Source organism: Quercus suber, unplaced genomic scaffold (assembly GCF_002906115.3).
Source record: "Quercus suber isolate HL8 unplaced genomic scaffold, Cork oak 2.0 scaffold_257, whole genome shotgun sequence".
In the NCBI taxonomy this organism is placed as follows: Eukaryota; Viridiplantae; Streptophyta; class Magnoliopsida; order Fagales; family Fagaceae; genus Quercus; species Quercus suber.
The window spans coordinates 153197-180779 of record NW_027069713.1 but is presented as its reverse complement, the minus strand read 5'-3'; the positions used below and the strand labels follow the sequence as shown (position 1 = coordinate 180779).

General features: G+C 35.2%; 3 protein-coding genes across 3 annotated transcripts; 1 reads left to right on the top strand and 2 right to left on the bottom strand.

Moving 5' to 3' along the window:
* Positions 1 to 12262: 12262 nt before the first annotated feature.
* Positions 12263 to 15209, bottom strand: LOC136070742 (uncharacterized). Its single transcript, XM_065781106.1, has 2 exons — positions 15016 to 15209; positions 12263 to 14848 (listed from the first exon to the last, which is right to left on the bottom strand). The coding sequence occupies exons 1-2, from the start codon at positions 15026 to 15028 to the stop codon at positions 12495 to 12497; spliced, it is 2367 nt and encodes a 788-aa protein (XP_065637178.1). The 5' UTR covers positions 15029 to 15209; the 3' UTR covers positions 12263 to 12494.
* Positions 15210 to 17679: 2470 nt separating this feature from the next.
* LOC112023646 (protein RECOGNITION OF PERONOSPORA PARASITICA 7) lies at positions 17680 to 21155 on the top strand. The gene is made up of 2 exons (XM_024056270.2): positions 17680 to 20812; positions 20918 to 21155. Exon 1 carries the CDS (start codon positions 17967 to 17969, stop codon positions 20772 to 20774), a length of 2808 nt encoding a protein of 935 aa, XP_023912038.1. The 5' UTR covers positions 17680 to 17966; the 3' UTR covers positions 20775 to 20812; positions 20918 to 21155.
* Positions 21156 to 21261: 106 nt separating this feature from the next.
* Positions 21262 to 25224, bottom strand: LOC112023619 (putative 12-oxophytodienoate reductase 11). The gene is made up of 5 exons (XM_024056231.2): positions 24969 to 25224; positions 24713 to 24853; positions 23262 to 23392; positions 22407 to 22583; positions 21262 to 22190 (listed from the first exon to the last, which is right to left on the bottom strand). The coding sequence occupies exons 1-5, from the start codon at positions 25067 to 25069 to the stop codon at positions 21598 to 21600; spliced, it is 1143 nt and encodes a 380-aa protein (XP_023911999.1). The 5' UTR covers positions 25070 to 25224; the 3' UTR covers positions 21262 to 21597.
* Positions 25225 to 27583: the final 2359 nt, after the last annotated feature.

Below are 27583 nucleotides of genomic sequence, written 5' to 3'. Positions count from 1 at the left end.
CTCTTTTTTCTTCATATCACTAGTTATTTCACTCCATATTCAAATGATATAATGCGCAGAACAAACAACGTGAATTTACCATAGAAAGAACAAAATTTTTTGAAGGTCAAAACCATCATCATTTGTAATATTCCTCTGTTTTCTCTATAGATATATGCACTTTTTCATCCCTTGTGATAGAGTTAAAGGTAGCTATAATGTATCACTAACAAACAGAAACCAAAATTTACAATAAGATACATAGAAAAGATACCTACCTACCTAATCATGACTTTAGGTCAAGTTGCCTAATCATGTGTTTTGTAATTCTAAAACATAACTCTACTATCTAGTCACAAAAATTGGGAAAGCTTTCCCATAGAATTGATCTTGAACCAAGCGCCTGCATTCCTGATATTCTTACTGATTAGGTAGGCCATAAATTCTTGCTGAGTCCTCTCTCCTTTCCCATTAGAATATAAGAACATATGCAAAGTTCATCTTGTTTGGCTTTATGGAGCCTAGTTATGTTTGATCCAGTTGACGACCCAACCTGAATAATGTTGTGTTTTTTTTAATGGGAGATTTTTTGAGACTTAGTCCATGGAGTAAAGGCTTGGACCGACAGGTCCAAGCTGTAGCGCTCATTGTGTATCCTGTGTGCAAGATGTAAAAAATGCAGTTTTGGTGATAAGGGTTTTTTTTTGTTGTTGTTGTTGTCATTCTTGAGAGACTGAAACACTGTACTGCTACACTTTGTATTTTTCTTTGATAATAGTGAAATCCTTGCAACTCTGTGGACATAGGAAAATTGCCAAACCACGTAAATATTGTCTTATGTGTGTGATTGTTTTTCTTTGGCGTGAGTTTTCTCTATTTTTGTTTCTCACAGGTTAGGAATTTCGAGTTGAATTCCCTACAACTGGTATCAGAGCCTAGGGCTACGTTTGAGTGGGAGTAATGGTAGAGAAAGCAGGAAAGATGTCTGGAATAGAAAAGTTTGATGGCATAGACTTCGCGTATTAGAGGATGTAGATTGAAGATTATCTCTATGGGAAGAAATTGCATCTGCCTCTTTTGGGGACAAAACTTAAGATATAAAGACTAAGGAATGGGCTCTTCTTGATAGACAAGTACTAGAAGTTATCAGATTAACTATGTCTAGGTCTGTTGCACACAATGTTGTAAAGGAGAAGACCACAACAAACTTGATGAAGGCTTTGTCTGGTATGTATGAAAAGCCGTCAGCAAACAATAAGGTGCATTTGATGAAGAAACTATTTAATCTGAAGATGGTAGAGAACACATCAATAACACAACATCTGAATGAATTTAACACTATCACAAATCAATTGTCATATGTAGAAATTGATTTTGATAATGAGATCCGTGCATCGATCATTTTGGCTTCTTTGCCAAACAGTTGGGAGGTAATGAGGATGGCAGTAAACAATTCTACAGGAAAGGAAAAGCTGAAGTACAATGACATACGAGATTTAATTCTGGCTGAGGAGATTCGCAGAAGAGATGCAGGTAAAACCTCAGGATCTGGTTCTGCCCTAAACCTTGAGACAAGAGGTAGAGGTAATGACAAAAATTCAAATCAGGGCAGATCAAAATCTAAAAATTCTAATTGGAATAGAAGTAAATCTAGATCAAGCCAATAAGTACAATACTGGAACTATGAGAAAACGAGTTACTTTAGGAGGCAATGCAAAAGTCTCTAGAAGAAGAATGAAGATAATTCTGCTAATGCTGTAACAAAAGAGGTACATGATGCATTACTTCTTGCAGTAGACAGTCCACTTGATGATTAGGTTTTGGACTCAAGAGTTTCGTTTCATACCACTCCACACCAAAAAATCATACAGAACTATGTTGCAGGTGATTTTGGTAAGGTGTATTTGGCTGATGGTATAGCTTTAGATGTTGTGGGTATGGGAGATATTCGTATATTTTTGCCCAATGGGTCTGTTTGGTTACTGGAGAATGTTCGACATATTCCTGAACTAAAGAGGTATCTAATTTCTGTTGGACAACTTGATGATAAAGGACATGCAATACTATTTGTTGGTGGTACTTGAAAGGTTACAAAGGGAGCCAAAGTATTAGCTCGTGGAAAGAAGACCGATACTCTATATATGACCTTAAGTCCAAGAAACACAATTGCAATTGCTGAAGCAAGAACTGATACAAGCCTATGGCACCGCATACTTGGTCACATGAGTGAGAAAGGAATAAAGATGCTGCTATCAAGAGGAAAACTACCAGAATTGAAGTCCATTGATTTTGACATGTGTGAAAGTTGCATCTTAGGATAGCAGAAAAATGTGAACTTCTTGAAAACTGGCAAGACACTGAAGGTTGAAAAATTGGAGTTAGTACACACTGATTTGTAGGGGCCTTCTCCGGTTGCATCCATTAGAGGTTCAAGGTACTACATCACTTTCATTGATGACTCAAGCAGAAAGGTATGAGTTTATTTTCTGAAAAATAAATCTGATGTATTTGAAACTTTTAAGAAGTGGAAGGCTATGGTAGAGACAGCAACAGGTTTGAAAGTAAAATGTTTGAGGTCAGATAATGGAGGAGAGTACTTAGATGGAGGGTTCAGTGAGTATTGTGCTGCACAAAGAATTAGGATAGAGAAGACCATTCCTAGGACACCACAGCAAAATGGTGTGACTAAACGGATGAACAGAACTTTCAATGAGCGTACTAGGAGTATGAGGTTGTATGCTGAACTACCAAAAACTTTCTACGTTGATGCTGTTAGCACTGCAGCTTACCTGATAAATCGAGAACCATCAATTCCCATGGAGTTCACACTTCCTGAGGAGGTTTGGAGCGGTAAAGAGGTAAAGTTTTCACATTTAAAAGTTTTTGGTTGTGTTTCTTATGTTCATATTGATTCTGATGCTCGTAGTAAACTTGATGCAAAGTCTAAAATATGTTTTTTCATTAGCTATGGTGATGAGAAATTTGGCTATAAGTTTTGGAATGAACAAAATAGGAAAATTATCAGAAGTAGAAATATGATATTTAATGAACAAGTTATGTACAAGGACATGTCAACTGTAGTGTCAGATGTTACAGAGATAGATCAAAAGAAATCTAAGTTTGTCAACTTAGATGTATTGACTAAAAGTACTATCCAGAAAAGGGGTGAAGAAGATAAGGGGAATGTAAATTCACAGGTAGATCAAAGTACACCTGTAGCTGAAGTTCGCAGATTTTCCAGGATCATTAGACCTCCACAACGTTATTCACCCGCTCTAAATTATCTCCTGTTGACTGATGGTGGTGAGACAGAATGTTATGATGAAGCCTTGCAAGATAAGAATTCAAGCAAGTGGGAGTTAGCCATGAAGGATGAGATGGATTCCTTGTTAGAGAATCAGACATGGGAACTGACTGAATTGCCAGTAGAAAAGAAGGCTTTGTACAACTAGTGGGTATACATAATAAAGAATGAGCATGATGGTAGCAAATATTACAAGGCCAGATTAGCTGTTAAAGGTTTCCAGCAGAAGAAGGGCATTGACTACTCAGAGATATTTTCTCCAGTTGTGAAGATGTCAACAATCAAACTCGTACTGGGAATAGTGGCTGTAGAAAATTTACATCTTGAGCAATTAGATGTGAAGATGACATTCCTTCATGATGACTTGGAGAAAGACATTTACATGATTCAGCCATAAGGGTTCATTGTTCAGGGACAAGAGAATCTAGTCTGCAAACTGAGAAAGAGCTTGTATGGTTTAAAACAAGCTCCTAGACAGTGGTACAAGAAATTTGATAGTTTTATGCATAGAATTGGGTTTAAGAGATGTGAAGCTGATCATTGTTGCTATGTAAAGATCTTTGACAATTCTTATATCATTTTACTGTTGTATGTGGATGATATGCTCATTGCAGGGTCTAGCATTGAGGGGATTAATGATCTAAAGAAGCAATAGTCAAAATAGTTTGCAATGAAGGATTTGCGAGCTGCAAAGCAAATCCTTGGTATGAGAATCATTAGAGACAAGGCTAATAGTACATTGAAACTTTCACAGTCAGAGTATGTGAAGAAAGTTCTCAACAGGTTCAACATGAATGAAGCTAAACCAGTGAGAACACTCTTGGGTAGTTATTTCAAACTGAGCAAAGAACAGTCACCGAAGACAGAAGAAGAAAGGGACCATATGAGCAAGGTGCCCTATGCCTCAACTATTGGCAGCTTGATATATGCTATGGTGTGTACAAGGCCAAACATTGCACATGCAGTGTGAGTTGTGAGCAGATTCATGAATAGGCCAAGAAAGCAGCATTGGGAGGCAGTCAAGTGGATTCTGAGATATCTGAGGGGTTTATCAGATACATGTCTTTACTTCATAGGTGCAAGTTTGAAACTGCAGGGTTATGTAGATGCTGATGTTGCTGGTGATATTGATAGTAGAAAGAGTACTACTAGATTTGTATTTACTCTGGGTGGTATAGTTATATCATGGGTTTCAAATCTACAAAAGATTGTTACTTTGTCTACTATAGAAGCTAAGTATGTTGCAACAACTGAAGCTGGAAATGAGATGATTTGGCTACATGGCTTCTTAGATGAATTGGGCAAGAAGCAGGAGATGGGCATTCTACATAGTGACAGTCAGAGTACAATTTTTCTTACTAAAACTTCTGCTTTTCATTCAAAGTTGAAGCATATACAGACAAAATATCACTTTATCCATTACCTTGTTGAAGATAAGCTGGTAATACTTGAGAAGATTTGTGGATCTAAGAACCCGACAGACATGTTGACTAAAGGTGTCACTATTGAGAAGTTAAAGCTGTGTGTAGCTTTAGTTGGCCTTCTAGCTTGAGGACAGGAAGATGAGTTGCAAGGATAAGGGATTGTTTTTTGGAGGATTGCAGTTGATGTTAGTGATTGAACTAGTCTTCAAGTGGGAGATTTGTTGGGCTTTGTAGAACATAGTTATGTTTGATCCGGTTGATGACCCAACCTAACCCGACCTAAATACTGTTACATGGTTTTTAATGGAAGATTTTCTAGGGCTTAGTCCATGGAGTGGAAGCTTGGGCCGATAGGCCCAAGTCGTAGCGCTCATTGTGTATCATGTGCGCAAGACGTAGAAAACGCAATTTTGGTGATTAGGGTTTTTTTTTGTTGTTGTTGTCGTTCTTGAGAGACTAAAACACTGTACTGCCACACTTTGTATTTGTCCCTGATAATAGTGAAATCTCTGCAACTCCGTAGACGTAAGCAAATTGTCGAACTATGTAAATACTGTCTTGTACGTGTGATTGTTTTTCTTTGACTTGTGTTTTCTCTATTTTTGTTTCTCACAAGTTGGGAATTTTGGGTTAATTCCCTACACATTTGTCTGCATTCTCCAGCAAATCCAACACAAATGTATAGAACAAACCCAATTTCATCCCCAAACCTAAAGTTCCATTGAGAAGTTAGCGAAAATGTATAGCACAAAGCAGAAAATGTATAGCACAGACCCAATTTCTCAAAAACTTTTTTTTCATTAACATGCTACGTATTAAGTAATCTACCAACAATTTAAAAAAAAAAAAAAAAAAGAGAAATTACATTTTACCACCCTAAACTATGCACTAAGTTACACTTTGCACCCTAAACTATTCAAATGCACATTTTGGACCCAGGTGTTATTTTTGCTGTTATGTTTGACAGAATGCTACTGCACATGACAAGCATATGCATTTTGCTTAGGTGAAACAAACTTAAAAGACCGAAACACCCTTCTTCAAAATCATTTAAAACAAGATCCAATTTCCTCCACATCTCTCTCCATATCTCACATGCGTGCCAACATCTTCCCCAGATTCAGAAAAAATATAAAGACCCAATGGTACAAAATGTTAACGAAGCCTTGACCAAAATTGGTTGTAATAATGTCTTGGGTTTCATCACCAAAAGCAAAGTAACCCAAAGCTCCAAATCCACCATACAATAGGGAAATGAAAGTCATACACAACCCCAAAACTTTCCCAAACTTATCTTGTCTTTTGCCTTTGACTCCAACGACAAAACCATTCTGACCCCTTCAAATGCATACACAGCCCCACCCACACCATAAAGAAAAACAGACAAAACTCCAAAATCCTCCAAATCGACCACATCAGCGAAAATACTCAAAAGGAGCCAAATGGGTTAGTGTTGGAATCGAATTCAACCCCAACTGAAAAAGGAAACAAGCCCAAAGAAACAAACTTTTCAGTGACAACTTGTTTTTACTACAGTTGTGTACCTGCTGTGTACCATCTCTGGTTGTGAAGACAGTGAAGATCCATAATGGTTAAGTGAGCACTGAGGATGTTTTAATTGATTTTGAAGAAGGGCGTTTTGGTCTTTTAAGTTTGTTCCAGCTAAGCAAAATGCATGTGCTTGTCATATGCAGTAGCATTTCGTCAAACACAACTACAAAAGTAACAACGAGGTGCAAAGTGTGATAATTTAGGGTGTAGAGTATATATTCAAATAGTTTAGGGTGTAAAGTGTAATTTCCCCTTAAAAATAAAATCTACTAGCAATTTTTGAAAAAAAAAAGTCAAGAACTCTAACTATTAAGACTGTACTTGTGGTTTAACTCAAGAGAGAAAATTTTCAAGATCCTTCACATGGGTTTTGATCGAACTGCCACTTCTTTCAATGCTGAGAGTTTCACGTGTTGATCTTGATGGAGTGGACCAAAATCTCGAAGAGAGGGTATACATGTAAAGGGCAGCTTTGTTTCTCTAATTAAGGTGTTTTGATTCAATTGCTATTGTGTTTTTGAGTGAAATGGTGTTAAGAGTAACGACAGGTACACAAGTGGGTAATGTTTTGATAATGGATCATGCCACAGGTAGGCAAAGTGCCATTTTTCAAACCACATGTAAAGTTTTTTTGGGGCAAACTATAGATGGATAAAGTGTGATTTCCCCTTATCTTTTTCTATCTTTTTCTATACTAGTATATAAGGGGCTTCCCCAGTTTGAATTGGACTTTTTTTTTTTGGGTTCAAAAATACCCCTAAACCTAGGGGTTTAGTAGAGATAAATTTGGAGGAGAACACGGTAAAAATGTGTCTAAAAATTGCCTAAAAACCCAGACCACCCTCCCACTACTAGCCATTACATGATCGGTTATTCAATAAGCCCACTACAAAGCAGTTTACCAAAATCACAACACTTACCTCTACCTTTCGATTTTTTTTTTTTCAATTGTGGAAAGTACCTTCAATGTTGAAAAGGGGTATTGCACTCCAGATTACAAATAAAATTGATTTTTACGATTGTAAAAAGCACCTTGAAAGTGTGAAGAGGGGCACTGCGTAGGAGGTATGTATTTTTCAATGAATATAACTAATATTTGAATTTTACATAAATATTTACACGTGATATTTATTCTTTGCGATAATTTCTATTTTTCTTGATCAGGGTCGGTAAAGTGTTATAGTTATTGCAGAAATAGATACAGTAAAAAGAAACTCTACTTACAAAAACAAAAGATTTTTTCTAATTGTTCCTACTCAAACAAAAAAAGCTTTTCTATCTCAATGATATCTTAATGTACATAGCTCTTTTCTTTTTTCTTTTTTAATATAGAAATAAACAGTCTTCTAACACTTTTTCTTAATCACCATCACCGACCATTTGTAAAATTTGATGAGGATTACGCAATTTGTAGTTGGTTTTTGTTGAATTTTGGTAGGTTACTTTTATTCTAATGTTACTTTTGCTAATCCTTATTCTAATTATATGGACTTTGAAGTGCTTTTCTTTATTTTCATATTTCCTTATCATTATCTTTATTCTTCCCCCCCCCCCTCCCCCCCCCCCCCCCCCCTTTTTTTTTTGGTATGATATGCGTTTGTGGGTTAAGACTTACTCATTACCTTAAAAAGATGGAATACTTATTGCTTTTCTTTAATTACAATATTGCTGTACGTAGAACTTTGTTTTAAAAGAACATTCTTCGATTACAATATTACAGTACATAAAACTTAAAATAATAATAATAATAATAAATGTGCAATTTGGATAAGTATAAAACTGTGTTACTCTACTATTAACCAAAAAAGGTGAACGTATTAATTATATTGCAATCTTAATCAATAAAAAAAAGAGTATTAAACTATACAAACTATTCAATTTAGATATGATTGCAATATAATTAATATGTTTATAGATTACTTAGAGAAAGTAGTTATATTTAATCCTTACTCTAATTTTTTTTTTTTTTTGTCTTTCTTTTTTAGGGTGACATATCAATAATTTTGTTGAATTGCATAGTGGGCACATTGGATGAGTTTGGGTGAGACACTTTACAAAAATTATTGTATGATTCCAAGCTCACATAAAGTGGTGGTCATCTATCAAGTAGTTGTTAATGCCACTTTTTTGTATATAAGAAAAAAATTTATCCTACCTATGCCTATATTTATCAATTTGTGTAATTCTATGTAGGATACATTTTATTGTTTTTTGGAATATTAATGTACTTAGCATTCATTGAAACTCCTACAGTTTAGCTTTATTTTTCTCAATCACATCTCTTCCATATGAAATTAATTAATTATCCCTAACAATTGTCGTGCCTTTCACTACAACTTCTTTTCATTTTTTCAAGAAAATAAATTTTAAAAATTAAGTGATATTATTGCTCACAGAAGAGACTTCACATAATCACAATCTTATTAAATTATTTAAATTAAAACTATTTAATATTTTTTAGGCATTTGAAACTTTTGTTATGGATGTGTACTTAATGGCTACATTTTACAACTGAGTGGCTACATTTTAGGATTTTTTTTTTTTTTTTCTAAAACCTGATAAATCTCAAGAAAAAAATTAATTGACAATCGTGAACCTTTCCCATACTTTCTTTTGGTAGGCATTTGACTTCTTTTTTTTTTTTTTTTTATTTAGATAAGTAAGAAATGTTGGTGTATAACTGAATATTCTTTTAACTATATAGGATAATCTCATTAAAATAAAAAATAAAAATTACATGAGATGATGGGATAAGGATAATAATACAAAAAAGAAAAAGAGGGATAAGATTAAGGGTTTTTTCTCTTAAAAAAAAAGTAAGTTTTTTTTTTTTTTTAACCAACTTAATGTGGAGGCACTTCTCAAAAAAAGAAAAAGAAAAAGAAAAGAAAAAAAAAATTAACATGAAGGAAAGGGGAAAAAAAGTAGATCTTACAAAAGAGATTTTTTTTTTATTAAAAAAAAAAACTAGGCGCTTGCTCAGAGGCTTTTCATTTTTTGGTAAAGGTTTATAATTTGCATTCATTATAAATTGGGGTTACTACATTTTTTAATCACAAAAAAATTTAGGAATCACTTCTGTGAATTCCAAATGGCTCAACTGGTAAAGTCTCTATAATTGAATAAGAGAATAGAGATTCAATCCCTACCTACACAAAAAACCGATCGATGTCTTGATTTGATAATTTTAAAGAACAAGTAGGATGTACATGGAAATCCCTTTAAGAAGGGATGAAAAACTACGACTAGGGGTGAACACAAGTCGGTCCAGGTCGGGTTTGTGCCTAACACGTGACTGACTTGACTAAGTCGGGTGGACAATATCCAAACCCGCTGCTGACTGATCAGAGAATCGAGTTGGATTGGTCGATTCTTTTCCAGAAGGTGGCCTAGTCTCGGTTAGAGTCAGATCTGGCCGAAACTCGCCGGATTGGGCCGAAAATTTGGCGGATTTGACTGAAATATGGCGAATTTGGCCAAAAACCGATCGTGTCTGGCGAGATCTCGCTGAATCTAGGCGGATCTCGAAGAGATCTCGTCAAATCTCGATGAGATCTGACTGAGGAATTCCTCAAATGATGGAGATTTGTGGCCTTTTAGTGGTAGAATCAGTCGGGTCAGTTGAAATCGGGTTTAGATGCAATGACCCACCAACCAACCTACCAGAATTAAGTTTAGGACTTCGAAAACCACCGCCGACCTATCACAGGAGTCGGATCGAGCGGTTTCTGGATCAGGTCCACAAGTGATCTTGGACAACCCCAACCACGGTGAGTGAAGGACAGAATATCCCTCAATCTTAAAAACTATGTATTGTATGAAAGTGTAAGGTTTTACACAAGGTGTTGATCTTCCCAAAAACCTATCATTTTTTCCTTTCTTTCCTACCCATATTTTCTGTCTCTCTACCCTAATTACTCAATAACATGTTCCTCTTATAGTACGAAGAATGTTTGTGGGCATACAATAGCAAGTGTCTCACTTTCATTCCTCTATACAAACCCTAATACAACTATTGTACTATGCCATGGCTAAAGGAGAGAGAAAATCCGCTGATATTTTGGTAGTGGGATGAAAGGCGGCTCTGCCACATTGTAAGGGACAAGTATCGACAAGGAAAGAGAAACCATGGAAGTTGAGAGTATTGCACGTGTCCTTGGCAACGGTCCAACTTAGTACTAGCTAATAAGGGATGTTCTACATCATTTGACCAACAGAAATTGCAATCCCTTTCATGGTAGTGTTGGGTGTCCATGTTAGACTGCACATCTCACTTCCCCTAATGGTGATCATGCCGTTGGCACGAGCCAAGATTACTATTCCTCTCACCAACATCCCTTTCCTTTTTCTCACAGTTTGTCCACGTGTAGGGTTCAGATATGACCAAGTCAATATACTTGCTTGCCTTAGCTGGTGTACTGTACAATAATAAAGAGCAAAAATCACAAAAACGGACCTCGTAGGTTGAAACTATATATATATATATATATAATCACTTCTCTATATATTAGGGTCAGTTTGGTTAGGAGTTTTGGGAGCTTAATGTCGATCCTCGATTCAAAATCTCTTACTAGCATCTTGCGTGTGGGACGGAAGGATTGCATACATGTAAGAAAATAGTCAAATACTCGAAAATGTTTGGATACCCTCATTTGTTTAAAAAAAAAAGAAAAAAAAAACTTATCTTTATTCCTAATATCTCACGTCTATTAATAAAATAAATAAATAAATAAAAACATGTGGCAGAAACCAATTGCAACTTCTTGGAAAAAAGAAAATCCCATTTTATTTTACCCCTCTTCCCCTTCCCAACAATGTGGAATGCAATCCCTCAAACTAAAAAACCCACAACAGTCCTTCAGTTCTTCTTCATTCTTTCATCCTATTTCTAACCAACACTATCTTCTTCCGCACTCTTCGTTTAATATACTGAATTATGCTTCTCAATCGTCAAGCTTTTTCTTGCCAAAATTGGTAAGCCTATGAATAAATTTATATACTATTTTCTCGGCCAAAATGGGCAAATGCCCTTTTTGTGCAAACAATCCAACATTTTGCCCTCTTTCCCAAACTAATTAGGGAAATGCCCCTATTTTGAAACTCATTTTCTCAAAATTGAGTTAAGCCCTATAATGGCGTTTTTAAAGAGCCTACAGTGATGTTTTAAGGACCTATAGTGGCGTTTTGGAACTCGAGCTCTATGAACTTGAGTTATAGGAAAAAAAAAATTAAAAAAAAAATTGCCTATAACTCAAGTTCATGGAGCTCGAGTTCCAAAACACCACTATAAGTCCTTAAAACGCCACTATAGGGCTCGAGATTTTTTTTTTTTTTTTTTAAACTCGATTTTTAGAAAATCGAATTACAAAATATATACATTTTCCTAATTAGTTTGGAAAAATGGGCAAAACGCCACTTTTTTTGCACGAAAATGACATTTGCCCATTTTGGCCCTATTTTCTCAATTGAATTATATTGTGTATCATACTTTATCAACTACATATATTATGAATCGATAACTCTATGACCTTCTGTGATATGTGAACAATATGAAAGGTGTTGTAGAAGATTTAGTTTTCTTCAATCTTTCACATCAATCAGACCCTTTCTCAAATTTATGAGATAAAGGGGGAAAATTGAAAATCACATTAAGTTTGTGAATTAAAGCGAATTTTGGTGACCATGCGGTGTGAATGGCAGATAACCCACAAGTTCAGAAGAATGCATTGCCTAATCAATCCACAAACAACTCGAAGGTGGTATTGAATTTTCGAGCACTATTTGGTGAGTATGGGGATCTGATTATGGTATTTTGACGATGCTGGTGGTGTATCTTCCTGTTCTTCTTCACCTTTTCTTTTTCTTTTAATTTTTTTTAACAGGGAAATAAGATTCTAATGGTGTGTGATGCGTCTTATGATGGTATTTGAAAAAAAATTGAGGTGAAAATATTTTATTGAATTTAAACTTACTGAGTATATAGGCGATCTCATGTGCAATTCAATAATATGGGTAAAAATTAGTTCACACATCTTATTGTACACACTCATACACACATTCAAACTGCACATAAATCGTGACTTAAAGTCACAATTCCAAGTTGGAAATTGTAACTTCAAGTCATGATTTATGCCAATTTTTGACTGCTCAGTTCATCTAGATGGATATACTGATTTCATAGTTAAGTCGTATTCTCTTCAAGAGCAACTTTAGTACAAAAATGAAAATAAAATCACTCAGTACACAGCCAACTTTGCCCTTGCATGGCCTCGGTTGATTTGAAATTGTTCTGTAATGCCAAGATGTGCCATAAGAAGCCATACATGAGTGAGGAGCTCTCCGCCTTCCGTGAGCTGTTGAGCATGATAATATCCCCTGCAATGACTAGCAGCATAACCTAGGATCTCAATCCACACGTCACAGACAAACTCCCAAACAAGCTCCCAATTTTTCTCTTCACCCATTTCCTGCAATTCTTTTGCAAGTTTATTTGCATTAAAGAGCACAGATTTGCTCCTGTCTCCTTTTACCTTAATCGGTTCAACATCAGTATTCACTTCAAGCAACATTTTGCAAAATTTCACTTTATTTTTTGATAGACCTTTTTCCTGGAAAAAATGCTTGGCCTCCTCACAAGTGTCTTGAAACCTGATCATCCCAATTCCAATTGGCAACAGGAAAGGACACATGACTAAGAGATACAACATGTAGTCTGATAGGTTCTTGCTCCATTTATGACTAGAATATTCAGCAGCCAAATTTTCACCACCGCCTGAGTGATAGCAAAGATCTGTAGCAATGTGCCAGATAAGAATGCTTTGGTCGAACTCTACATCAGTGGTCCAATTGAATGAGAGAGAACGTTCATATTTTTCAATATAATTTTTAAAAACAAGATTGCCTCTGGCACTACATAAAGATGAAGTATTGTTGTCATCTGGTTTCTTCAGAAAATGCTGGAAGATCCAACCTTTCAATTTGGGGGAGATTTCACAACGGTATGTATACCAGCTTTTCTCAAATGTTTTATAAAAGATAGGCGAATGTCTCACAATCTTTTGAAAAAGTTCAGGTTTGTCATCCAAACAAGGCACGGGCTTATCTTTAAGGGAAAAGCTTAGCAAATTGAACTGAGGTATGGAATTTGACCACCTCTTTTTGTTAGAAGGAAAAAGAAAAGATACTACTTCAGAAATAACATGTCGAAAACAAGGAATCATCAATCGAGAAGCCTTAGATTGAAAACAAGAGATTAAAGAAGAAACCTTAGATTTAAAACAAGAGATTAAAGGAGAAATCTTAGATTGAAACCAAGAGATTAAAGGAGAAACCTTGGATTTAAAATAAGAGATTGAAGGAGAAATCTTAGATTTAAAACAAGAGATTGGTCGAGAAATCATGGATTGAAAACACCTTTTTATTTGAGAAAACTGAGGTTCATGCTCACTCAACCATAGCTTTGTCCAATCGGAGGACAGTAGCAAAATGACAGCATAGAATTCTAGAAGAATAGCTCCAACCAACAAAATATAAGTAATGATGAGATCAACCTGCGGGTGATTGTGCTTCTCAATAATCAGGAAGAACACGAACACTATAATAGTGAAAGAGGAAGTGATGAAGCGGAAAATGCATCCCAAAAAAGTGGATATTATAGGTGCCTTTGTATAGAAGACATCATATGCAAATCCAAGCTCGATTTCAACTACCTCAAAAGCAGTTTCTGATGAAGTGAGATTTTGGAAGTAGGACCGGCTCTTATCTCGGTCATGGAAGCTAAGAATAAGATCTACAAAGAGCCGTTTAAAAGTGTTGAAGAAGCTGTACGCAACAGGCAATGTCCGTTTACTAGCGTCAACGTTGTTATTGCCATTGCCAGCAGCATAGGATTGGTCAGCAGCCTCAATCACTTCAATAGCCAACACACTAAACCCCTCAGCCTTTTTCAAACTGAACTCCTCCATGAATTTGGCATAGTTGGGGCCAGGATCAGGACGATAGAGCAATGAATCAAGAAACTGCTCACGATTTGCAGACCTCAGGGATAATGTCCTTTCAACATACTTTATTAGGCCAGCAAAAAGCATGGGAATGGTCAGGTATGAGAGCCAAGTTCCACTCCAGGCCGTGACAGTGATATAAATTGCCACTATAGTTTGGACAAGAAGTCCAAGCAAGTGCCTTATCCACAACTCATTGTCTGCTAAAGCATAAGCAGTAATTGTGTCTGGACCGCCAAGATGCAACAACAAGAATGGTGCCCAAAAAGCCCTGAGCTCATCATTGATACTCTTAGTATTGCTACTGCTAGCAATAGCACAAGTGCAGGAGTTTCTTTGGTTATTGGAGAGGACACCTAGTGCAACAGTTGCCACCCAGTCTGCTGTTAGATATGCAGACCAGAGAGACAATCTGAGCAAAGTGTTTGGATTATACTTTCTGCGATTGCCTAGAACAATCAGTGATATTTGCAAGGTGAGGCTGATCAGGACCAATATTCGTAGCTCCCAAAGGTCCCATATTTTCCTTGCCTCTTCTGGGAACACCTGGCCAAGCTTCCTCTTCTCCACAAAAAGCCAACCACTCAAAACTGAAAGCAAAAGAACAAACCTTTAAGCTTTAACACTTGTACAAGAATTCTATATTTATAATAAAAATAACTGCTAATGGCTTGAAGTAGAAGTTCCATTGGGTTTTATATGGGTAATATTGAAATTTTGCGCTTTATGTTGCTTGAGAATTAAGCTGGTGACTTACTTGTAAGTAGCATTCTGATTCAGCTTCTGTGATCTCTGAACTGCATTTCTTGGTAATAGAATTCTGTGAGAAATAGAGCTGAGCATGCAAACATTGAAATGTGAAGGTGAATTCTTTCACATGCTGAGTGTTTGACCGGATCAAAAGGAAATAAAAGAAAGACTTGCTGGTCGCTACCCACTTGACCTAACCTTGTACCGTTTGGTATGTATGTTGATTGTTGTCAGCGTTCACTGTGTACTAGTGTGAACATAATTAACCTATCCTGCACTTCAAGTTTTCTTTGTTATTCTTTATAAAAAATAATAATAATAATTATAAAAATAATATATATTTTTTTAAAAAAAAAAACACTGCGTACTTTAAACTCATAAGTTGACTTTTTAAATAAGTTAGTAAATTTTAAGCTTTAAAATGAAAATTTCGATAGTTACAACTCAAGATGTCATGAAAATATTAGAAGATATCAATTTATTGAGTTATAAAACTCTTGACAAATATTTATTTATTTATTTTAATAGGTAAATAGCAGGACTTGGATGAAGTAGATTTTAAACCGCTGACATAAAACAAAGATTTACCATCAAACTTAGTGTCGTCAATCATCTTCTTCTTCTACTACTTCTACTTCACTTTCATTCTCTCTATGTATTAGTTTATTTTCATCACTTTAAACTTTGTATGTGATTTATTTTCATGCTTTATTATTTGAGAAAGTTTAGAGACACAACAAAATGTCACAATACTTTTATTTTCATCTATAGTGGGTCTTGGTCAATTTTATTTTGACCTTTGTGATGAAGAATAGATAACAGAGGCTTTCCTAGAGTAGTGAGTGTCAGAAATCACAATGCAAGTTCAATACATACTAGTAGAACTCATTGGGGTGATGATGTCAGAATTGCATGAAATTCAGATGGCTGAAAGGAAACAGTCTTTTGATCAAGACTTGTGATTTTGGCAAATTCCTCTGTTAAGGCTTTGGAAACAATGATTTTTCCATTTTGAGTAATATTTGTTTTCTTTAATAACTTTTAATTTAAAAGTTAAAATAATGTCTCGCCTGTTTTAGGACGTCTATTAGAGACTGTGTTTTCAATTTTCGCAATTATCTCAATTTTATCGTTTTTGGTAAAAATTACTATTTTGCTACTTAATTACATGATTAGCACGAATTAGGGTTTTCTGTGCATTTATATAGTTGCCCTATGTTTTTTTTTTTTACTATTTAAACGCATTGTAGCCTCCAAAACAATTCAATTATTAAATTATTAAAAATTCAAACTTTTTCCCATTGTTTCTCTCTGGTAGATTTCAAGAACTTATCACCTTGTAGATTTAAAGAAGTCCACATTTATTTGAGGTTTTCAATCGGAAACTTACATGTCTAGTTTCTTTTCCTTCAAGAAGTAACGTGTTTGTTTTCTTGTAGCTTCTCCAGCATCACTATGAGAGATTGAGACCTTAGATGTTGTGGAGCAACTTTTATTATTTTCATTCAATCAAGTTCAGTTATGTATTTAGTTATGGTTAATTTATTTAAGCTTGACTACAATTAATCACGTTCTCAACATCACGTCTTAGTTTAAGTCCTCCTAATTGAGATATTATCGAATTTTTTTAACTCTCGAATGCCTAAAAATCAAAGAATATGCTAACCATCGAACTTGAGTCAAACTCGTAGACTCGAATCAAAATTATTCCATGGAACAAAGAGTCTGATACCCCAACATGTGCATTAATTAGTGTACTCTTTTTCTTGTTTTTGAGAATCACACTAATTAGTGTACTAATTTGCTAATATATTGCTATTTTAATTTTAATATCATATTTTTCATCGTTTTGTTTTTTAGTAGTATATTTTTCAACGTTTGGTTCTTGATGCATTGGGAGTTGCACCGACGCGTTTTCATCTTTTTCCAAATTTTGATATTTGATTATTGCTAGTAGTTGAGATTGTTAAATGACACTTATAATAAGCCCACCTACTAGACTATAAAGAATGACTGAGAAGCGAGTCAATCTCTGATTCTCTGTTACAAAGTTTCCTCATTTTTTAGAGGACTTAATTTTATCAGGTGATGCTCATGCTATGATTTGTCATATGTTATTTTAAATATTTAAAAAATAATATAATTGCAAATGCTTAAAATGAAGCACATTTCCACATTATCACTTCCATAGTTCCATTGATATTTTAGTAATAATAAAACAACCATCATAGTTTCACAAATGAAATGATGATCTAAATATGTTTGTTTATTCGCTTTTGGTCATACATAATAGAATGACATGAGTGATAAGAAGATAACAAAAATGTTGCTTCATGTTGCACAAATGTTCAAAATTTCTTTTCATTTGCTGTAACAAAAGGCTTGTGGTACTCCATTTTCTAAATATGGTTACCCAATCATACAAATTTACCTTTAATCATGTTTATATATACTTCATAAAGAAATTCAAAATCCATGCTGCAAATAAAATAAATTAAAAATTAACGCATTTATGAAGTTCTATCAATTTTTTGTAGTAGTTCAGTAAATTGAGAAAGAGAATTTGAACTATAATGTCTCATTGAAAATACCAAACACGTGACAACGATAGACCTAATAGATATAGTCGTCTCACTTAGGTCTAGCTCCTCCATGATGGGTTTTTTTTTTATGTATTTTTAAGACCAATACCAAAACATGCAAACCCCCAAAATCATCTCAGTTTATGCCTTTCTGGACACAGTCGATCATCAATCAAGCCATGCCCGAACAAAGTCTCATGACTTGAGACTTCAAGCGCTACTTGCAAAAGTCTAGCAAAAGTATTAAAGGTAGAGCTTAATCAATTTTAAGAAAAGAGAAAGAGTAGTGTTAAACCTTTCACAACTGACCGGTTCTCAAACAAACGAAGCACCATTGGTTTGGCAGGGATAAGGAGAAAAAGGAAGAGAAAAGTCAATGGATGTTGAAGCAGTTGTCTCCATAGTGATACGGAAACTCACAGACCTGCTCATTCAAGAACCAATCATCTTCAACAACGCTATAGATGAGATAGAGCTAGTCAGAATCAGCTTAAGACAGATGCAGAGCTTCCTAATAGAAGCAGAAGATAAAAAAGAACACGACGAAGGTGTCAAGAAGTGGGTGGATCAATTTCTTGCTGTTGTTTATGAAGTGGAGGATGCCATTGAAACATTTGTCCTGCGGAAAATGTATGCAACGAGAATGGGTTACTTTTTCATCCCCAAGAATTTGAAGGCTGATTCAGACCTTTGCAAAAAGATAGAGGGGATCAAAGACAAGATAAAAAACCTTGACAAAAGCAAGACGGAAATGGACCAAGGTGAGCCTCTCAGGATTCGGCAATTAACTTTGCACAGATCAAGGTCAAGCTATCAAGATGAAGGGCTAACACTGAATCAGCAAAACAATGATTCTAGGTATTCTGTGGATGAAGAAACAGACTTCATTGGCTTCAAAAAAGACAAAGGCAAACTGGTGACCATGCTAACTGGCAGTGGCCGGGAATCCGGGGATTACCAAAAGCTTCCGCTCATTTCAGGTGTAGGCAAGCATGGCTCTGGCAAGACTACCCTTTCAAAGGCAAATGAGGTTAAAAGTCGTTTTGATTTGCGAGTCGTTTCAGTTGTAGGCAAGCATGGCTCTGGCAAGACTACCCTTGCAAAGGCAATTTATAACAGTCCTGAGGTTAAAAGTCATTTTGATTGTTGCGCATGGGTTCTTGCCTCTGGGAACCTTACAGATGTGCTGCTGAGCACATTGGAACAGATTGTCAGTTCAATTGTTGATAAGAAATCTACAAAAGAGGAATTGACTCAGAAGATCCATATGATTTTGAAGGAGAAACGGTACCTGGTTGTGTTGGACGATTTGCAGACACCTGATGTATGGAAAAAACTTCTTGACGCCTTTCCAGACACAAAAAATGGTAGTAGAGTCATGTTGACTACTAGCAATTATCGCGTTGCTTTAAGAGCAGATACAAGAGGAGAGCCTCATCAGCTCAACCCGCTAAATGACGTAGACACCTGGGAATTATTCTTAAAAAAGGTACGCTTACCAGACAACTTTCAGTTCTCTGAGTCAGATATGTTCAAGCTGAAAAGAAAAATTAAAAGAAGATGTAAGGGTTTACCTCTGGCAATCACGGTGCTTGGAGGTTTGCTGTCGACAAAGGAAGTGAGCTACGAAGTATGGTTGAAAGTTATTGAGCACCCAAGTTGGCAGCTAGACAGCAAGCAAGTCCAATTCTCAAATGTTTTGGCCCTGAGTTACAATGATCTACCCTTCCACTTGAGGCCTTGCTTCCTCTATTTACGGCTTTTCCCAAAAGATTATGATATTCCTGTGAGAAGGTTGCTGCGTTTATGGCTTGCAGAGGGATTTGTGAAGCAAACATCTGGGATGACTCCTGAGGATACAGTGGAAATATACTTGGAAGAACTTGTGAAAAGAAGCATGATTCAAATATCCAAACGGAGAAAAGATGGGAGTCCCAAAACATGCCGTATGCTTGGTGTGTTACATAATGACAGTAATTTCTTGTCCAAAGCTCAGGAGATTGGCCTTTTCCACATCTATCAATTGCCAGAAATGGGGACTCCCAAGCATCGTGTTCGCCGGTTTGCTGACTATGTTGACACAAAAGAGTATCCCTTGCGCATTCAACATCTGCGCTCATACTTGTCCTTTTACATTCAAAAGAACGATATGCCTGCAACAGAAATTGATAGCTTTCTCAGCCAAGTCATTGGTCAAGGATTTGGATTGCTGAGGGTGCTTGATTTAGAGCGTGTCTACAAGCCTAAATTGCCTAACAATATGGGGAAACTGTTTCTCTTGTTGAGGTATTTGGGTTTAAGATGGACTTTTTTGGATAGCCTTCCTGACTCCGTTGGTGAGCTACCTTACCTTGAGACTTTAGATGTGAAGCACACCTATATCAGCTCTCTACCAAGTTCTATTTGGAAGATGAAACACTTGAGGCATCTGTGTCTTAATGAAATACGCCTTGACATGCATTCACAAAAACATGGCAGTTCTCTTACTCATCTCCAGACATTGTGGGGATTGTTTGTTGACAACAAGACTCCAGTGAAGGATGGTTTGTATAGGTTAATTAATCTCAGGAAGTTGGGTTTGACATGTCATTTAGATGCCTTTCAAGAATTAGATGAGTGGATTGCAAGACTCGCAAGTCTTCAATCTCTCAAGATAAGATCCAAGAATCAAAATGGTCAACCTTGGAAGCTCAACTTGAAGCCTCTGTCAAGCCTTGAGAATCTCACCCACCTGTATTTGCTTGGAAGCTTACCGGAGCTACATGATAGGTATGAATTCCCTCCTAAACTCACAGTTCTTACTTTGTCAGTCTCAAAGCTGGAGAAAGACCCCATGCCAATCCTAGCGCAGCTGCCAAGCCTTTCTGTCCTCAGGCTATTGGCTGATTCCTACACTGGGAAGGAAATGGAATGCCCTCCCGGAGGGTTCAGTATGCTTCGAATTTTGAAGCTTTGGATGCTAAAGGATCTGGAGATATGGAAGGTGGGGGAAGAAGCATTGCCTATTCTTCGAGAATTAGAAATCCGATGTTGTGACAAACTACAAGAGCTACCAGACAAGTTGCTAAGTCTGAGAAACATTAAGGAAATAGTTTTAACGAACATGCCACAGAAGTTTGTAGACAATGTTCAAGCCATCAAGCTTGAGAAAAAATTAATCTTCCCTAAAACTCTGCAGTTCTGATCTGAGTGGGATTTTACTGTCAGGACAATTTGAAGCAGGTTTCAATCTATTCTCTAATTTATTAGTGATTCTTGTTATTTTATAAATAGTTCATTTTTTGCTTATAGTGAGTTTTGCTTGGTCACTCATCTGTTTGCTTTCAGGAGATGAATTGCCTCGCAATTTGCTATAATCTACTCTTTTAACCTCTGAATCCCCTTGGGAGATTTGTGGCTTGTGTTATTAGCTTGGAAGACAACCTGAGTTGAAGGAGCTGCTACCTGAACCACAGTTTGCTAAATGTTATTGCAGTTGTCATTAATGTTGCTATTGTTCTTGTTATTCTTGCCGCATCTGCGTCTGTTATCGGGGTTTTTCATTAAGTGTTTTTTTGATTTGTTTCGTGTACAGCTGCTTCTTTAGTGTGTTTAGATGAGCTTATTTTCATTCATTTACTGTACAGTTTATAAAAATGGTACATAAGCCAGTAATGAAAATAAGCATGATATTAAGCTAAAACAAACCTGAATCATATAATACTACTTCCTTGACATATCACTTTCGGATTAGTTTTTGATAAAATACATTAAATTAACGATGTCTCTAACAAAGAGGTGGAGGGGTGACTAGTTATAATTTAACAATGTAATGTATGTCGCCATATACACATCCGCACACCCCCCCCCACAAAAATTCTATCCAAACAAAATGGTTTCATTCTTATCGGAATAGCCAGAAATTTTTTATTTCAGTTAGTTAACCAATACAAATCAACCACCTCCCCCCCCAAAAAAAAAAAGAGATGGATAGTCTGTACTGACCGTACAAATAATAGAATTTAATTTTAAGTATTAGGTTCAAGAAAAGGGTAGTCTGTGTATCCAACAACAGGATCATGCGTGTAAAAGGTGCTTCTGTCATACTTGTTAAGCTTTGCGTTGATCTCAAATCTCTTTGGCAGATCAGGGTTGGCCAAAAACAAACGTCCAAATGCAACTAAATCAGCACTACCGCTAGCAATTACTTCATTTCCTTCTTCCCTATTGTATCCACCTGCAACAATGAATGTCCCGTCAAAGGCCTTCCTCATGGGCAACAGACTACGTTTGGTCTCATGCTTCTCAAACTGGGTAATCATCCTTGGCTCAATCATATGACAATAGAGTATTCCACATTTGTTCAGGGAATCAGCCATGTACAGGCCAAGAGCTTCAGGGTCGGAGTCACCAGAGTCATTGTAATCAGCAAAAGGAGAGAGCCTAATCCCAACTTTATCGGCTCCAATCTCATCAGCAACGGCTTTAACTACTTCTAGTGGGAAGCGACAACGATTTTCTAAGCTCCCTCCATATTCATCGGTTCTATCATTAACTTGATCCTTCAGGAATTGATCAAGCAAGTAGCCATTGGCTCCATGAATCTCCACTCCATCAAAACCTGTAATTATAAAGAGTGGTCAGAAAATCAAAGCAAGCTAGCAGCCTATTTCAATGCATTTGGGTTGATGGTTACACTATGAAGATGATGGTCCATAATATAGGGCCTTTAGTATCAATACACACAATGGAATGTTATCTATGCCAATGGATGTCAAACTACTTTTCTAAATGTATCTAGTGAAAAGTTGAACTTCTCAGTTAGGATAAGAATGACCTGCTTCCATAGCATTTTTTGCTGCAATTCTGTAGTCGTTGACCACTTGTGAGATTTCATCAGTTCTTAGGCGTCGAGGAGGTGGGTATTCCGCGGCAGTAGTGCCATCAATTTGAACCAGAGCTGTTATTGGCTTGTCCGTGCAAGATATTGGAGGTTGGCCATTGGGTTGATAGGCTGTGGAACATGTTATTAGCACTCTTTTAACCTCCAAAAAATAAAAATAAAAATATAACATTTTCCCACATTTTTTTGTGTTTGGCATCACAAAAAACATTTTTTCATATTTATCGAAAAACAAACCCAATAGAGTGGAGCACGCATTCCAAAACATTATATACTCAATAAACTACCACAAATAAATTCCACCCAAAAAAAAAAAAAAATCTCCCAATAATAATCTCTCCCTTTGCCCCTTCTCAATTTATAGGACAAACATTGACTAATGGTCAACCAATAAATTTTTTCCAAATGATGTTTTTGTTTTCTAAAACTAGCCATTTTTCCACTTAGAGTATGTTTGGTATATTATAATAAACGTTGTAATGTAATAGTTATTCCTATGATTTAACTATTCAATTGTTTGGTTATGTTTTGTTTAGTGTTCATATTGAACTATTGAAGTCATATAAGCCAAAAAAATTATAGTTTCATATTTGGGATCTATTTTTGTGAATGAAAGAAAATGTTTTCTATTTCAAATTCAAATTCGAAACCAAATAAAGAGTCAATTTTCTATTAAAAAAAAAAAAAAAAGAACATTTTTCATGGAGACCAGCAGAGTATTAACATGGCACTAAAAATTCTAACCATTAAGAATACAACAAATAGAACAAAAGGGAAAAGAAACGTTACAATAATCAGAAGCTCGCCCTGCATGCCAAAGTTGGCAAAAAAATATGCCCCCTTTTTCATGAACAGCACTCACAAGCGGTTTCCATGCCTCAACTTGTTCTCTTGTCCAAATGCCAGGAGTATTTGGGCCACTTTAAAAGTATAAATAAAAGAAGTATAGATAAGATGTTTTGTGCCTTACATAAACATAAGGAGGTTGTAATCAGTGCAAATGCATGGGCACAGTGAAAAATAAGAATCAATGTATGGTAGTCAATAATCACTCTAGAAAGCAAAATTTTCACAAAAGAGCTACAAATATTGTAATTAAATTATTGTAGTCATCTTGAATAAGGTATCTCAAATTTATTCTTTAGAATATAATAACTAATTGGAGAAATGATTTGGCTACTAAATATCAGTAGTCAATTACTTGATGAAATATGCAAATTGCCCATACTAGAACGCTACATTCTAATAATAATAATAATAATAAAAAAAAAAAAGGAAGATAATCTATTAATCTATTTATAGACTTGGTTTTACTTAAAGTAGTTTTTATTATTGCAATACAATGAATTTTTTTAATATTTATTACATCTTTTAGTTAATGAAATTTTAGTCATTACTAAAATCTATTTAATTCAAAATGCATACCTATTTTATTGGAACAAGGTATTATCAACAAAATTTGCATTAAGTTTATGCTCAGGTTAACATAATTTTAAATTTTGAGAGAAATTAGATTAGTTTCGGATCAGTTAGAAATAAATTTCAAGAAAGGATTTTATATCTAATTAGGAACACAAACACAAAAATTAGATTAGGTTGGCATTTTTGTTTTGTTTTTTATTTTAACTATTTATACCCATAGGAACACTTGTACCACTTATAAAGTACCATATTCCCAACTGTTTTTCTTAGCCTCTTAAATATGTGTTTGTTCTTTGGATAATTCAATACTTATAATATAGGGGGTCTTTGAATTATGGTTCTCCTCATAAATGAGAGGAGACAAATGATTTTTTTTTTTTTTTTTTAATTCTATAGTTGAAGGAGCAGGAGTTAAACTCGGGATGTCCTTATTAGAAGGACCAAGAAATCTCAACCAATTGAGTTACAAGATTCTCGGTGATCCAAATAATTTTATTAATTACAAAGTAGTACAACATAAAGATTTTATTGGATTTGAAAAGTTTGATTAATTATCAATTCTCAATTAGTAGCAATTACAGACTAATCAAATGTCAAAGAGAATAGTTTCTCCAAAAAAAAAATTGTCAAAGAGAATAATTTCAAGTTATGCTATTTCAGGGATACAAATTTTAAAACCACATGATATTAGAGTGGAAGATTTCAAATTTTCACACCAAAACTTGATATGGGAAATAATCTTTGTTGTTTGCAATTTTTATTATTATTATATATTTTCATTGATTTTCCAAAATTTTAGAATTCAAAATAACACATACCCTTGAGCGGTGTCTGAAATCCCAGAGGCCTCTCCAATCAAGTAGCCACCCTTAGTTGTTCTCTGAGAGTAATACAAAACGGCATGTGGCTGAGCAACAAAGTTGTAGGATCTTGATCTCGTTAATGGTGCCAAAACAATCCTACGAATCCATTAAAGTTTAAACAACTAATAAAGAACACAACCAAACCAAGTGGGTCTGTTTTGCTTAGCTTGAATCATATTATTGGATGATAAATGTGGATGTTCATACTGACCTGTGAGAGAGATTGAAGTTTCCCAATTTGTAGGAAGTGAGGAGTGGAATTGGTGTCACTTCCTCCATCTCACTTTTCTTGATCTCTTCTTTTTCAGCCATGACAGCTTCTGATCAGTACTCCAACACGATATGATTATGTAAATGAATGGGAGTGGTTCACAAAAGTCACCAGTGTGGGCAATGCCAAAAAATTCACGCCACTCAAATAGTCTAACAAAGACCACAAGCTTTGGCATCCGATGATGTCTTAATCTTGCGCCTACAAATAAAGAAATATAATGTGACCCATTACCATTGGGCTAAGGCATGGACAAAATCCTAATTTGGTTAACTTTATCTGACTAAGAAAATGATATTGTTTCGTGTACTGTTATCTGTCTATGGGGAAATTACTGATTATTTGGAGATTATTGGTACTTGAGTTGTTACTAAATGTTGTAATGAAATGAAGTGGCCTCCCATCCAAGGGATATGGAGGACCGCACAGTTTGGGCTGAGGGATGTCCTTGCTTCCTCCTTCCAATTTTACTCAATCAGTCTTTATATAATATATGAAAAATGTTAACAAGCATCAATAATAAAGATTTTAAAAAAACTGCTAGAAAAAATTCAAAAAGGCACCAAACGGTACTTATAAAACTGAAAAAATAAGATAAAGCTATAAGAAAGGCAAAAAAAATTGTCAGAAAAATTTCAAAAAAGTTGTTTTTAATGAATACCTTGCGGTACCCGTTAACATAACTCATAATATATTTATAGCCTTGATTTCAAAAAATAAAAATGATTTCATATAACTCATCATTATAAACTCATATCATATCATCTCAACTCTAATTTCAATTTTTTTAATTAAAACTATCAAAAAAAAATTGTATGAACTTGTATTGGCTAAAATGGAATGAACTATCTTAACTTATATAAGAATTCTTTCTTTTCTTTTTTCTTTTTTTTTTAGAAGAACTTATATAAAAAGTTCTTTCTCAAAAAATATATAAGAAGTTGAAACAACTAGATTTTTTTTTCCAAGAAAAACACCCAGATATTTAAACTAGTACGTTTCAAGGAGTTAAAGTATATTGGATTATTATTAATTCTAAAAGAAAATTTTATTTTTTTAAAAAAAAAAAGACCTTTTTTTGGTATTCATTACTTTACTAATTACTAACTTCAATTCTCCCTGGCGCAAGAGCGACTTGTCCGTTTCGCAAACTTTTAAATTCCTATTGGACGACCTGTAGCTTAGGTAAAAGAGAGGTGCTTTGTAATTTACTAGTTCTAGTTGGAAACGACTTGTAGTTTTCTTTATATTGTACAAAATGTGGTTTACCCCATTAAATTGTCGTTTTGAATTGTTTCCAATACCTCATAGATGACTGCTGTGTCGTCTACAAGTTGTAAAATTGGGCCTAGCGCTTAACTTCTGGATACTGGAACTGTATAGCATGCCATTGCTCACGCCAGCCCACTACCCAAATCATTTGTACAGTTTCTCAACTCAACCTAGTCAAGTGTTCATGGCGCAAAATATCTCGGCTTTGTCTTTTCACCTGGTTTGGGTCAGGGGCAAGATAAAAAGACAAAATTGAAAGTAAAAAATCAATCTGAAAAATATTATTCAGTATTAATAACAAAGTAAATAACCAATAATATGCTAATGAAATTCTCATACACAATCTAACATAAAATGTAAACTTTAATTTATTTTTTCACACCTATTTTAATTTACTCAATTGCTCTCGACGATTTTTCATATTTTGAAACCGCAACATGATTTCTTTGCACTCAATAGTCTTGAATATATCTTTATTAATATATGTGACCAAGCAATCATTTATCCATTGATCTCACATTCGATTGTGTAATCAATTTTTAATTATGCTCATTGCCGAAAACATTCTTTCAACAGTAGCTACTGCAACTTGTAAGATCAATGCTGAGGTCACTAACATGTAAAACAATGGATATAAAACATTCTTTTTCATTTCTGCCATTATTTTAATATAAGAGTTGTTGGAGTGTAGGTCTATTTATGTGAAAGCATTAGCATTGGTGGTACTAAAAAACCATATTGCTATTTTTAGCACCATCAATACTAAAAAGCCTGCTGCAATGGTGGTGGAAAAGCCAAAAAATTTGGTTGTTGAGCTACAATGCATAGCCAATGATGTCTGTGCACCATAGCTAAGATGGTAAAAAAAAAAACAATATTTTATTAGAAGTTATATTATTTTATTGTGTTGGTGGTGGTGGTTGTCGTTTATTGTAGTAGATATATTATTTTATTGTGTTATTTATATTATTTTATTGTGTTGAATGTTAAAATAAAATCATTGATGTTAAGTGTTTTGTAAAATGAGATAGTAAAATAGATAAAGCAGTTTTTTGTTGTGCCAAATTGTGAAATTTTTGGCACCACCAATGATGCTCTAAGAGAAGCTGCAATGGGAATTGAAAAAAAAAAAATAAGAGAAAAGTTATTTGTCCTTTTGTGGTGGAGGGGGGCAAATAAGATATTTTTGTACAATATAATAATATTATACTATTATTAGAGAAATATTTGGAAGTTCGGGGGGCACTTGCCCCCCCCCCCCCCTCCCTCCCCCCCCCGGGCGG